We start from the raw sequence: 13,051 nt of genomic DNA, 5'->3' as shown, positions 1-13,051 counted from the left end.
GTTCCTTGGGTCCCTGGTGATGGGTCTGAACCCCCAGGTTAGAGGGAGAGGTTCAAAAGCTAGGCAAGCTGTCTTTAACAAAGACTGTGAGACTACATACAAGTAATTTGGGGCCCAAATGACGATGTATGACACAGAGTTGGGGAGAGGCCACTCTATCCCTCTTTGTAAGGGATCTCCTGGAATCCCAAGGAGTCCTGGTGCTATGAACATCAAGAAGGAATGCTGTTGACATAGACACCAGCTTTCTCATAGTGGGCTCCATCAGCAACAGAAAAGCATGGCTCTTCCAAGAGTGTCAGGCTGTGGAGATTGCTAGCCAGGAAGTAGGCTTTCACCAGACATGAAATCTGTTGACCATGGACTTCCCAGTCTCCAGAACTGTGAGAAATATATTTCTGTTGTTTATAAGCTAGCCAGTCTACCATATTCCGTTATGGCATTCTGAACCAAGACAACCAGTATTTTGAACGTTGATTGTTGTCATACTAGAGGAAAAGAGAATCAGAGGAGTCTTAAAGCAGCAAATAAATGATTTGGGTGTGAAGTGACACATATCCTTTCTGCTCAAACTCATTGGCCACATCCAACCATAAGAGGGCCAGGAAATAAAATCTATCATGTGGCCAGAAGGCAGAAAGTCAGAAATATTTACTGAAGAGAATTAATAGTCTGTCACTCACTTTGTGGCAAGAGTTGTTCTAAATATATTATAGCCATTAACTTAGTTAAGTTTTGTAATAATTCTATGAAATAGGTCCTGTTAATATCATCATCATCCCCAATTTGATAGATGAAATAACTGGGGTACAGAGAGTTTAAGTAACCTGATCAAAGTCAAGAGCCACTAAAAGATTTTTAAGCGGGAGGGTGCGATTCAATCAGATTTGCTATTGAGAAAGCTTTCTCCAGAGAGTGGGCTGAAAAATCAAATTGAACTAAGGCTATGAGGCTATTTACATAGTGAAGGGATGGAATGAGGAGGATTGAACTAAGGCACATTTACAACGATTAATCTTGAGCCTCCGTTCCATCAACTTAAGCCTCTGTTTCATCATTTCTTGAAACATGATTATGGTAATACCCATCTTAATGGGTTTTTCTGAGGATTATAAAAAATAACATAAGCAAAACTGACAGTACTAAGGCTCTGGAATTACAGAGGTCTACGTTAAAAATCCCAGCTCTACTACTCACTAGATGAGGGAGCTCATTATTCTAAGTCTCAGTTTGCTCATTTATAAAACACATATTAAAGTCACAAACATTAAATAGGTTAAAGTAAGAAAAATGATTACACGCTGGCTACAGGCTATGCTCCTGGCCGAGCTCAGGAGAAATGCAGAATTCCTTCTAGAGAAAGAAGTGAGATTTTGTTTAGGAAAAATACCTTAATGAACTTATGTGTTTATGAAAGTCAGGTCTCCTAGGCACGCCTAGAAGGGAAGAGGTTTCGACAAAGAATTAAATAATTTTGATTAATAAATAGGAAATATTGGTTTCCCTCTGATGAAATGAAAGTTTTGAGGGAGCCTGGAGGGTTTTACTAGAGAGAACTATGAGCATCTGGTCTTAATCAGTTTCCTTGACCCATTCTTCCCACGGCAGCCAGTGATCTTTTAAAACCACTAATTGGATCATGTTGTTCCCCTTTCCCCTAGCCTAGTGCCTGATACTTAGAAGTTTCTCAGTAACAATTATCTGAGTGAATGAATGAATGAAAACATTAGCCAGGGAGCAGGTGAATCCCTAAAGAAAAACTACTTTTTTTTTTTTTAAGATTTATTTATTTATTTTAGAGAGAGAGTGAGAGAGGGTGAGTGAGGGGAGGAGCGGAGAGAAGGAGAGAGAATCCTCAGGGAGACTTCCCACTGAGCACAGAGCCCCATGCAGGGCTAATCCCATGCAGGACCCTGAGATCATGACCTGAGCTGAAACCAAGAGTCAGATGCTTAACCAACTGAGCCACCCAGCCTCCCCAAGAAGAGGATTTTTGTGGAGGGGTTCTGTGTAGTGAGGGTGGCTTTGGACAGTGATGCTTAATAATCATTTTAAGTAGTTCCCTATCGTGTGTTTTGCTGTAATCACCCTTCCTCTCTAGCACATCCCTCCACATGACCTTTAGTGAACGTCTGCCGCACAGAACTGCGCTGTTTGGGGAGGATTTAAGACATGAAAGTATCCAGGCACCAGGTAAACAATGCCCTAAGATGGCAGGAAATCTAATGAACAGAGGAACCCAGAATTCAGTGGGAACAGTGAGAGGTGACCAGGATCCTCTGAAAACTTGGGGAGGATGTGCTGTCCCCGTTATCCCGGATTAGGGGGTTGGGCCCTCCATCTGGCTGTTGAGGAAAAGGACAAGCTGGATGACTTTGGAGTAGCCACAACCTTCAGGTTACATAAGAATGACAAATATTTAACTCACAGACACGTTTTGAGGATTATACTGGGATAATTCGTATAAAGCGCTTAACACAGAGCCTGGCACAGGGCAAGAACTCCGCAAGTGTTAATTGTCGAGGTCCTTCCCTTGCTTCCACTCCCTCCACTAGCTTTCCGCGCGGCTCCATTCATTCTTTTCCAAGGACGCGCGGGAGGCGTGGCCGCTCCGCCCCCTCCCCAAGCCCCGCCCCTCGCCGCCGCCGGATTGGCTCCCGAGAGGCGGAGCCGAGGGAAGAGCCCGGCGCGACGCGGTAGGGGCGGGGCGCATGCGCGGGCTGGGCTGGGCGGAGGTGGAGAGGAAGAGCTGCCGGAAGTAGGCGGCTGAGGTGGTGGCCGAGCGGGCGGCAGCTGCCAGGGAAACCGAGGCGCGGGACCCGCTGCCGGCAGACTGACAGACAGACAGGCAGACAGGCAGACAGGCGGGCGGGCGGGCGGGCGGGGGGGCGTCTCTGCGCGCCCCGTTTGCCCGGGCTGAGGGTCTCTAAGTCCGGCAGCCTCCTCAGGACTCGGGCCTTTCCCTGAGCCCGCCAGGGGGCGCCGCGCTGAGGGGCTGCAGAGTGGGGGGCGGGCGCGGCTGACGAGAGGAGGGGCGCAGGGCCCGGCCCGAGGGAGGGCTCCCCACCCCCACCCCCACCCCCACCCTCACCCCTCACCCCCGCTCAGGAGGTGCCCCTGGGCGGGGGACCGGGAGTCCTCACCTCCCGACTGGGCAGGGGTTTCGGGGGGGGCGGGGAGGGCGCGTCGCCCTCTGCCCCCGGCGGCACCCTGGCCATGACCGGCAAGTCGGTGAAGGACGTGGATCGGTACCAGGCGGTCCTGGCCAACCTGCTGCTGGAGGAGGACAACAAGTTCTGTGCCGACTGCCAGTCCAAAGGTAGCGCATCCCTCCCGGCGGGCGAGGGGTCCAGCCTCCGGCCGCGCCGCGCAGGTGGCGTGTGTGGGGAGGGGGCTCCTGGGGCTTGGGCCGCCGATCCCGTCAGGTGGCGGGGCGCGTGCCCCTCCGGCTGGGCCGGCCGCTGGGCGCTCCGCGGCGCCGGCTCGGGGGGCGGGGGGCTGCGAGGGCGGGGGCGGGGGGCGCGCAGGTGAGCCGGTCGGCGCCGCGGGGCTCCGAGTGAGTTGCGGGCCGGCTGTCCTTCCAGGGGCAGCCCGGAGCTCGCCGCCTTCCACATGCAAAGCTGGGGGATGAACTGCAGTGTGTGTGCGTGTGCGTGTGTGTGTGTGCGTGTGTGTGTGGGGAGGTGACATGACGGCAGGAAAACCACTTAAAAATTTTTTTTTTTTTTTTTTTTTTAAGGCGGTGATGGTTGCTGCCCCGCTCTTGGCTGAGCAGCTTCCTCTGTCCTGTTACGGGCTTTGCTGAGACCTGGCAAGCGCATGGTGGGGGTGGGGGTGGGGGTGGGGGGCTTTCTTCTTCCTGGATGTGTGAAGTGGGAACCTGCCGTATATGCAGTGACACAGTGCGGATTTCTAGACAGCCTGGCCCTGGCCGTGAAGTGCGTTGGAGGCTGTGTGTGTGTGTGTGTGTGTGTGTGTGCGCGCGCGCGCGCGCGCGCGTGCGCGGGCGCAGGGCACGTGCGGTGGGAGAAACTAGCGGCAGATCGTGGCTGGAGTGCAGGATCCGTTTAATCAGTGGAGAGAAAGAAACGGGGTGGATGCATCAGATTTGTCGCTTCTGGGGTCATTACAAAGGCGAAAATGGTGAAATATGAGCGCTGTGAATTGTTAGAGCCATTTTAGTCTTTGCTGTGCCCTCCAAGACGCATGATTTGATCCAATAAAAAATCAGTATGATAGGAAAGCTTGGTTATAAGTGAAGGCTGGGTTATTAGCACTGAAAATTTATAGATTCAAACTTCTGTGAATATTGTTTCCTTAATTTTCTCTCTTTTTAAAAGATTTTATTTATTTATTCATGAGAGAAAGAGAGACAGACAGACAAGCAGAGACACAGGCAGAGGGAGAAGCAGGCTCCATGCAGGGAGCCCGACGTGGGACTCGGGCCTGGGTCTCCAGGATCAGGCCCTCGACTGAAGGTGGCGCCAAACCGCTGAGCCACCGGGGCTGCCCTTCTTTCTGCATTCTTTGGGATGTAATTGGAGAAGTTGGGGAAATTATTTTCCCTTTGGGGAGAAGGGGATAGTTCCCATTTTGGGAGCTATTGTTAATTTGCTCCTGTTCATAATGCAGTGGATTTACCACAGTTGTTTGCCATGTAACATTTGGGCACATGGTCTACAACAAAGATTCAAATGTATTTGTATTTATAGATATTGAGAAGGGAAGTACATGCCTAATTGATGCTCTTAGGTAATTACCTTTTATTTTAGAAAAATAAGGTTATGTTCTTAAGAACAGGGGAATGATACATTGGTTTAAACACCTAATAGTATATTTTAATGTCCTCTTCCAATAGATAAGTGGCATGTACTTTTAGGAAAGTACGTCCCCAGACTTCTCTCCTGAATTTTTGCCTTAGCAAGAATTTGCTTTAAAAAGTATTTTAGAATCTGATTATGTTGAGTAGGTTAATTTCTTATAGGTGACTCTTATTAAATCTTGTCCTAGACTTATTGGAACATTTCAGTGTAAAATTTAGGAGTATGTCTACTGGCTTTACTCAAATTCCCTTATGTCCTCAGTTAACAAATCTTGAGTCACAGTGAAGCAACCCACTAGAGTGACTCCCCACATTTGGGGAATCAAATGCCATTTTGATGATTAGTACTACCCCCAACTCTCCGTTTCTCCTACCACTCATACTTACTCATATTCCAATGAAATATAGCACATGGAAGGGAGAGCTTGATTCACCACTTCTTCCACCAAATTTTCCATTGCTCTTTATCAATAGCATCACTGGGGATCAGGTAATGAACATTAGTTAATTCTTGATGAGAATTACTAACTGCTGGGTTGTAAACTTTATCAACGGCTATTAATGGTAGAATCCTGGTTCCTGAAACTATTTATTTTCACAAATTAGTTTTACATTTTGGCTTGGTAGCTTCAGTAACTTGGCCATTGTATTAAACTTGAGATGACAAGATGTCCATCATCTTTCAAGTTATTTAAATAACATGTTGTTTAGGTCTCAGTTTATTCAGTTTGTGAATTCTCTGGCTCCTTGCACTCTTTCAGTCCTTCTCACTCGTTTTCCTCCTCCTTTCCCCTAATTTTGGTTGTTATAATGATCATACAGGCAACTATTGGATCATGGAAGGAAGAGACACTTGTATCAAATTAAGTTATGTTTTAGCTCTGGTAAAAAATACATGTAGTGGGAGGAGGTATTTAAAAGCTATTTGGTTTGGAAAATGAGATTTTGATCTGAGTTTATTCATCCCTGTGTCTCATGTTGTTTCTTTTCTTTTTTTTTTTTTTTTTTTCTGCCCCTCTCATGTTGTTTCTTACTTAGAAAATTAAGAGCTAATTGGACAGGACCTGATGAATGATTGCTGATCTATTAATATTAAATCAGATGATGTAGCCCTGGACTGCAGACCTGTGAGCAGTATTTTTTTGATGTTCTAAAATAACCCTTTGGCAGTGGCTCTTCTTTTTAAAATCTTATACTTGTTTAAGAATGTTATTATCTTCAGCTATGTAATGCGAACATCAGAGTAGAGAACAAGCATGTGTTTTCTTTACGAAGTACGAGTTTTGTTGGTCCTGGGATTTTTAACTCTCTTAAGCACAAGACTCACCAGTTTCTGGGACCCCTAAGACATTGAAGTGATTCCTGCGTGGCAAAGAGAGCTGCTTAAGTATTGCCTTTAAAAAAATGCTTTGACATACTTTTAGGCCTAAAGATATGGTGTCCTCATCACCCAAAGATATCGTGACCTTTAGGGTAAATTTTTGGACTGACTTACATAGTGATAGGACAAAGGACAAACATACTGAAAATTCCAGATATGTCAGTGGTAACTCTAACTAGTTTAGGCTGGGACCAATTTTTGGATAGACCCTTGTGGAGCTGTACTAGGCCGAAGCTTAATCTTTAGCTCTGCAGTTCCGTATTTTTTCCATGTGCCTGGAATAACTCTTAACCTCTTCAGAGACTGGTTTAAACTAGGCACTATCTTATTTACCATGTAAGAATTCTGTCTTTCTCATGACTTGAATACCTGTGTCCACTACTGGGACATTACTTCCTCCATATTGAGATTTATAAAAAAAAATTGAGAGCTTTTCAATGAGCAAAGAATTCAAATTCAAGAGATTTGATGGTCTTGTGGAATATTTACTTCAGGCTGTGAAGCACCACCTGGAATTCTGGAGTTTGACAGAAACTTTGTAATATTTTGTGCTTTTCTGCTACATCCTACCTGAAATGTTTTACCTTGAATTACCTAACCATTGCCTCTGCTCTAATTTCCATTATATACTCTTAAATTTAAATTTACTTTTTGGAAAAGGTAGCACTTTCATGTGTTCAAAATTTAAAAGGCGCAGAGGTGAACATGTACAATGAAAAGTTGTGTTCTTGTTCCCTGATCCCTTAGCCACCATTTTCCTTCCCTTCCTAGAAGGAATGGCTTTTGGTAATTTCTTATGGGACTTTTAAGAGATAATATATGCACAGGCAAACAACTACATTTAAATGTATTTTTCTGCAGTGTTTTTATGGAAGTAGTATATTACGGTTCATGGCACCTTGCATTTTTCAATCAGCATTATAACATGGAAAACGTGAAAATGCTGTCTCAATGCACATTGAGGGGTTCTTCATTCTTTCAAGGGATTTTCTAAGGCTATCCCTTAGGTTATCTTGATTAAGTTGAAAGATATGCTTAAGGGATTTGGAAACATCTGCTCTTGTTGAAGGTATCTTAGAAAGTGTCCTAGGCCTATCCATAGCCCGTATAAGCCTACCCTTCAGGTGGGAAAGAAGCAAAGTAATGGAAAGGGCTGTAGACTTGATGTTGAAATGTCTAGTTAAACTCCTTCACTCAGGTTATTTTAGCTTTGTGACCTTCAGCACTGTACCAAAGTTTCTCAGTTTAATTTTCCTCACTTGAAAAATCAAAGTGCCTTGTAAACTAAAGTGTCATACAAATTTAAGATTACTTATTACCATGATTGCTGGTCTTATTTACTCTATCTTGGTTTTATTTGTTTCACTTTCTGACTTTATTCCCTTAAATACTCTGGTTACTGGAAGCCATGGTTAGTATGACTCACTCAATAATTCCCTAGTCTTTAAGCCAAAACCATTTCCTATACATGGGGGTTCTGGCATTTTTGCAGATGTACTTTATGGTACTCTTGAGGATGGTCTCTGGATGTTTCCTCACTCTTTAAACTTGTATGAAAGATTAGACGAGGAAATCTTTGTGTAGAAATTTTCTAAAGTAGTCCTAAATTTTAACTCCAGTAAATTAATTTCTAGCTTTGTTTTATATTTATTTTGTGTTGATAGCTAGGTCATTGCTAGTTAAGTAGCACTCCTTAAAACATGAACTTTCCTATCAATTTTTGATTACTTTACCTATATCTGTGGCACCTTTTGAGAGATTAAAACAGTTCCATCAGATTTAGACAACAGAAGTTTTGTGTCCATCTCTCATTGTTAAACATCCTTCTCCAGCCAAGATCAAGTAACTTTCTGAGTTTTTACAGCTAATGCACCTTAACTTGAACAGTCATGGTTAGCTTGACACAGTTACACTGAATGTAATTTATCAAAGTCCTCATTAGATTGTCTTTTAATATGAACTTGTTAAGCCTGTTTTCCCTGGGAGATACTTTCCTATTTGTTCTCCTTGTCCTTTAAATATCATTCTGTGGCAGTGGGATAGAGAGTATAAAATGCCTTATCACTTAGAGGGAACTCTGCAAGCCTGCAATCCCACACTATATATATTCGTTCTGAAAATATTTGTTAAGCACTTACTTTGTGTCAGACACCGTATCAGGATATATGGTAGATTCAGATCCTGTCTTTGGTCTGAGGGATCATACAGTTGAATGGGGAAGCAGATGTGTAAACTGATAAAAGATGCAATGTAGTATTATCATGATGGCATTGCGTGCAGGGAGATATGAAAGCGCTGGAGAAAGCAAACAAGTCTGCCTAAGGAAGTCATGGTTTCAAAGAGACAAGTAGGCTGTGTCTTGAATGATAAGCATGACTTTGCCAGGTGAATTTAAGGGACTTGGCATTTTAAGCAGAGGAAAACAGAATGTACAAGGCCTCTAAGGTATTGAGTGTGTGTCAGTGTGGGGGGGATTATCTAGTATTTTGACTACATGTTGGGGAGTGGCAAGGGAGGAGGTAGGCAGGGGCCAATAAGGTAAAAATGCTAGCCCTGTAGTTGATTTGCTGTATCATATTGAGATAAATATGCTTTAGACTCTCTGTTGTGTAAGAAGTCCATACGATTGGAAGTCTACCTGCTACTCAAATGAAATTATAAGTATTGCGGACATGAGATGTTTTCTAACTGATGAATAGTTAGAAAGGTCTCAGTGTTGTGCCTACAAGACAACATGAAGTGTACCTTCATGAGTACATTAAATTATCTTAGAAAAGTCTAGTGAAGTGCCAGCAGTAGATACTATGTCATTTCTGGAGTTGATACTGATTTTTGAGGCTGAGCATGCTTATATACTCAAGTGGCCTAGGAGTGCTGAATATTTGATGTGTGCACTTAGTTGCTCAGTGCTTAGGAGGTATAAGCAGGTAGTGTAGCCTGATCTCTCAGTATACTTTTCAGCATCTATTGCTTTCCAATAAATCAGAAAACTACTTTCTGCATTTTCCCTCTGATGTCATTATGAAATGTAGGTGGCAGCTTTCTTGGGCACAGTTGTCTATATAACTGTTCACCACATGAGTCATTGTCTGTTTCTATTCTTCTGCCTGAAAATTCCATCTTGGAAATGATGTCATGCAATTAGTGACTGCTACACTTCTCTCATTATGCACATTGGCAGCTGGCTCTGTATGTTATGTTAATGCACCCTACCTATGCCACAGACAAGGGACAAAGTGACCTGTTAAATGGACTCAGACTCAACTGCTCCAAATGTTTTCTCCTGTAAAAAAGATGGCAAGCAGGAATCTGCATAAAACACACTTATGTTTTATATTCTAAGCATGCAGTGCCTAACTTCTGTTATTGTGTCTGCTTAAATCCTTATCACAGTTGTACTTCTGTTTGAGCAAGTGGCCAGTTTAAGTAGATACTAATTTTGAAGAAGTTCTGTATTGGCCCCTGGAATGTGACAGTTCAGCTTAACTACACTGAAAAGGTAGGAATCAAATCTATGTAGAATAGAACACCTTAAAGTTAATTCACTTTTACCAAATTCCTCTACTGTTAAATAAATATTCCTGTACTGATAAATTTTTTAAAATTATAATGTGCCACAGTTAACATGCCCCCTAGATTGTAAGCTCCATGAGGGCAGAGGTTGTTTGCCTGTTTCATTCACGTAGTATTCTTAGAACCTAGAGTAGTGCTTGGTATAGATGTAGCTCTTAGTAAATATTTGTTTGAATGAATGAACTGACCTTGTCATCTATAAATCCTTTGTTTCTTATTAGAAGAAATCATTAACAGGTTATCTGAATATTTGTTTAATTCTTTTTTTAAAATATTTTATTTATTTATTCATGAGACATACAAAGAGAAAGAGAGAGAGAGAGGCAGACACACAGGCAGAGGGAGAAGCAAGTTCCATGCAGAGAGCCCGATGTGGGACTTGATCCCGGGTCTTCAGGATCAGGCCCTGGGCTGAAGGCAGATGCCAAACCGCTGAGCCACCTGGGCTGCCCTGAATATTTGTTTAATTCTTAAGAAAGCTAAGTTTTAAAACATTTTTTTTATTTTTAAGATTTTGTTTATTTATTCATGAGACACACACACACACACAGAGGCAGAGACATAAACAGAGTGCAGGACTTAATCCCAGGACCCCAGGATCATGCATGACCTGAACCAAAAGCAGACGCTCAACCACTGAGCCACATAGGGTGCCTCTAAAACATTTTAAAGTCCAGGACCTATCAGGGAAACAGAAACCACTGTAGGTAGTAGAAGCAGAGGGAATTTAATCTACAGAATAGGTTACACTGATGATATAAGAGCCTTGAAGGTAAGTGGACTGGTGAGGTAACCGAGGGATTAGCAATACCTGGGAGCTAGTGTGCCCCTAAGGAAATTAGAAGGTGCTGGTGTCACTAAAGGCCAGAAGTCTGAGCTATCTGGTGTGAGCTAGAAGCATGGAAAGAAAAGCTGTTTGATGGCAGCTAGAACTGTGACCCTATTAAGAGAGCATTACCCTGGCTTCCCTCTCCTCCTACCTCTTACCCTTATCGGTTACCTCCCATTGATGGAACTTACTCAGAAACCAGTTGGCGGGGGAGCCTAGGAGATGTAGTTCCCACTGACAGAGTGGTGCAAGAATAGGATCTAAGTGGAAATAGGCAGAGGCCCAAAGACACTTAAAAAAATCTCCCAAGGGATCCCTGGGTGGTGCAGCGGTTTGGCGCCTGCCTTTGGCCCAGGGCGCGATCCTGGAGACCCGGGATCGAGTCCCACGTCGGGCTCCCGGTGCATGGAGCCTGCTTCTCCCTCTGCCTGTGTCTCTGCCTCTCTCTCTCTCTCTCTCTGTGTGACTATCATAAAAAAAAAATAATAATAATAATTTTTAAAAAAATCTCCCAAGATGCAATTCTTTCTCCTTGTAGGTCAGTAGTTATTTTGGACAAGAGATAAGAAGGGTTTTCAGACAGATACAACCCTTTGTGCTTCTAAAGAATCTTAACTGTTGCTGAAACAATACTTAGTCCCTGGAAGTAATGTAACAAGTCAGTCATTGCCTAAATAATTAGGATGTGACCAGGAAAATTGGCTTCTGTTGAATCTTCTTTTTTTTTTTTTTTTTTAAAGGAAGGGCTTCCCCTGAGTTGTCCTTGAAGTGGTCTTTGATTTCCCCATTCCTTTTTTTTTTTATTTTTTATTTATTATTTATGATAGTCACAGAGAGAGAGAGAGAGAGAGGCAGAGACACAGGCAGAGGGAGAAGCAGGCTCCATGCACTGGGAGCCCGACGTGGGATTCGATCCCGGGTCTCCAGGATCGCGCCCTGGGCCAAAGGCAGGCGCCAAACCGCTGCGCCACCCAGGGATCCCCTGTTGAATCTTCTGACCAATTTATCATTGGTCGCTTCTACTGGTAGTTTATCATTTTGTTTACTCAGGAAATAAGTTCCTACCCTGTTGATCCTGGGATGCCTTGGGTGTGATTTTGTGTGTGTGTGTGTGTATGTACGTATGTGTATATACACACATACATTGAGCTTGTCCTATCTATAACTGAAAGACTTGAGTCAACACATGAGATGTACAAAGACAATTTTGAGGATTGCAGCCTCATGGTACAGATTAGACTTTCTTTGACAGGTAATTGCAGTAGAGCTAATTTTCTTTGTGCCACATATCATTTTAACTAGTCTCATTGGTTTGTTGGGGTATTTCCCCCACAGCTTCAGCTAGGTTAGCAGTGTGGGAGGGAGGTGAGACCACTGGACCAACTTTCTTCTCTACTGGACCTGAAAAATATTTTTTGTCTTACAAGAAAGGTTGGTGCTGCTCCATTGAAAGGCAAAGCTTTCTAAGTTATTGCTAGTAGTTTTCTTCTTGATTATAAAGTGTTTAATGAGTTACTTGATAGAAGTTCGGCACTTTCTAGAAGGGCTTTTTTTGTCAATCAGGTCACCTGCCTTTGGGCCCCTGCTACATTAATGGAATTGGTGGAACTAGGCCAGCAAAGGTTTTTAGTGGAGTGTGAGTACGTTTCTCTTTAGGCTGTTATTTTCCACAGAGGCCACAGGTAGGGGACTCTGAGTAAAGTTGCCATCTATAAAAATTGCATAGGTTTGGTTGTTTTTCCCTTTCCTCCAAAATTTAATTTCCTCTTGGCAGGTATAATTCACAGATGTAATTAAAAAGTAATTTGGTTCTAAAAAGCATATGAGGCTGCTTCTCAGAGTACCAGTTCTTTTCAGCCAGTTCATTTCAATTTAAGAGGTACATCTATGCATTTTTGAAGCCTCATGTTTAATAATTACAATATTTTGCTACTGTATTTGACTCTTCCATTTTCCAAACTTTCTCCTTCCCTACCCCACTCTTTTGGCTCCTGTATTTCTCCACAGGCTTTGTGGATGAAGGTCCATTGATGGCTGAACTGGAGGTCCCTTCCCAGTGGAAAACCCCAGAGATGAGCCAAATCTGCCTTCAGCTGTGGCCATCCATCAGTGTAAGGTTGCCCTGGTGGTTGTCTTCAGTTTGTCCGACACTCCTCTGCTCTACTCCCCCTCCCCCATTCTCCCTCCTGTGTAGCTGAAACTTGCCCTGGAATCCCACCTTTTTAACATATCACTGGGTAGTAATAAGATTTTAATATCGATGCTTCTTTTCATTTTCAAGTAATGTGAAGTAGTTCTCTGACCATTTTTGTTGACCATAGCCCTGTGTTCCCTGCCCCTCCCCCACTCCATTTGCATATTTCCTATGGGTATTCTGGTTTGTTTTTAAACGCATATAGGATATAATTTATTTAGAAAGTTTTGAATTTCATAAGCCCAATTAGAG

General features: G+C 43.4%; 1 protein-coding gene across 6 annotated transcripts in view; it reads left to right on the top strand.

Moving 5' to 3' along the window:
* Positions 1-2,779: 2,779 nt before the first annotated feature.
* The window catches only part of SMAP2 (small ArfGAP2), a 47,158-nt gene continuing 36,886 nt past the window's right edge, over positions 2,780-13,051 (top strand). For 3 of the 6 annotated variants that reach the window (XM_038557753.1, XM_038557755.1, XM_038557754.1), the window contains exon 1: positions 2,780-3,319. In XM_038557753.1, coding sequence (XP_038413681.1) covers positions 3,217-3,319 — 103 coding nt within the window. In that variant the 5' untranslated portion in view covers positions 2,780-3,216. Of the gene's footprint in view, positions 3,320-5,930; positions 5,950-9,596; positions 9,703-12,612; positions 12,717-13,051 lie in introns of those variants that run through there. The other 3 variants (XM_038557758.1, XM_038557757.1, XM_038557756.1) reach the window with 3 other exon arrangements.

The sequence above is a fragment of the Canis lupus genome, chromosome 15 (genome assembly GCF_011100685.1).
Source record: "Canis lupus familiaris isolate Mischka breed German Shepherd chromosome 15, alternate assembly UU_Cfam_GSD_1.0, whole genome shotgun sequence".
Classification (NCBI taxonomy): Eukaryota; Metazoa; Chordata; class Mammalia; order Carnivora; family Canidae; genus Canis; species Canis lupus.
Note: the sequence above shows the minus strand (reverse complement) of the source record. Positions and strands in the feature narration are given on the sequence as shown.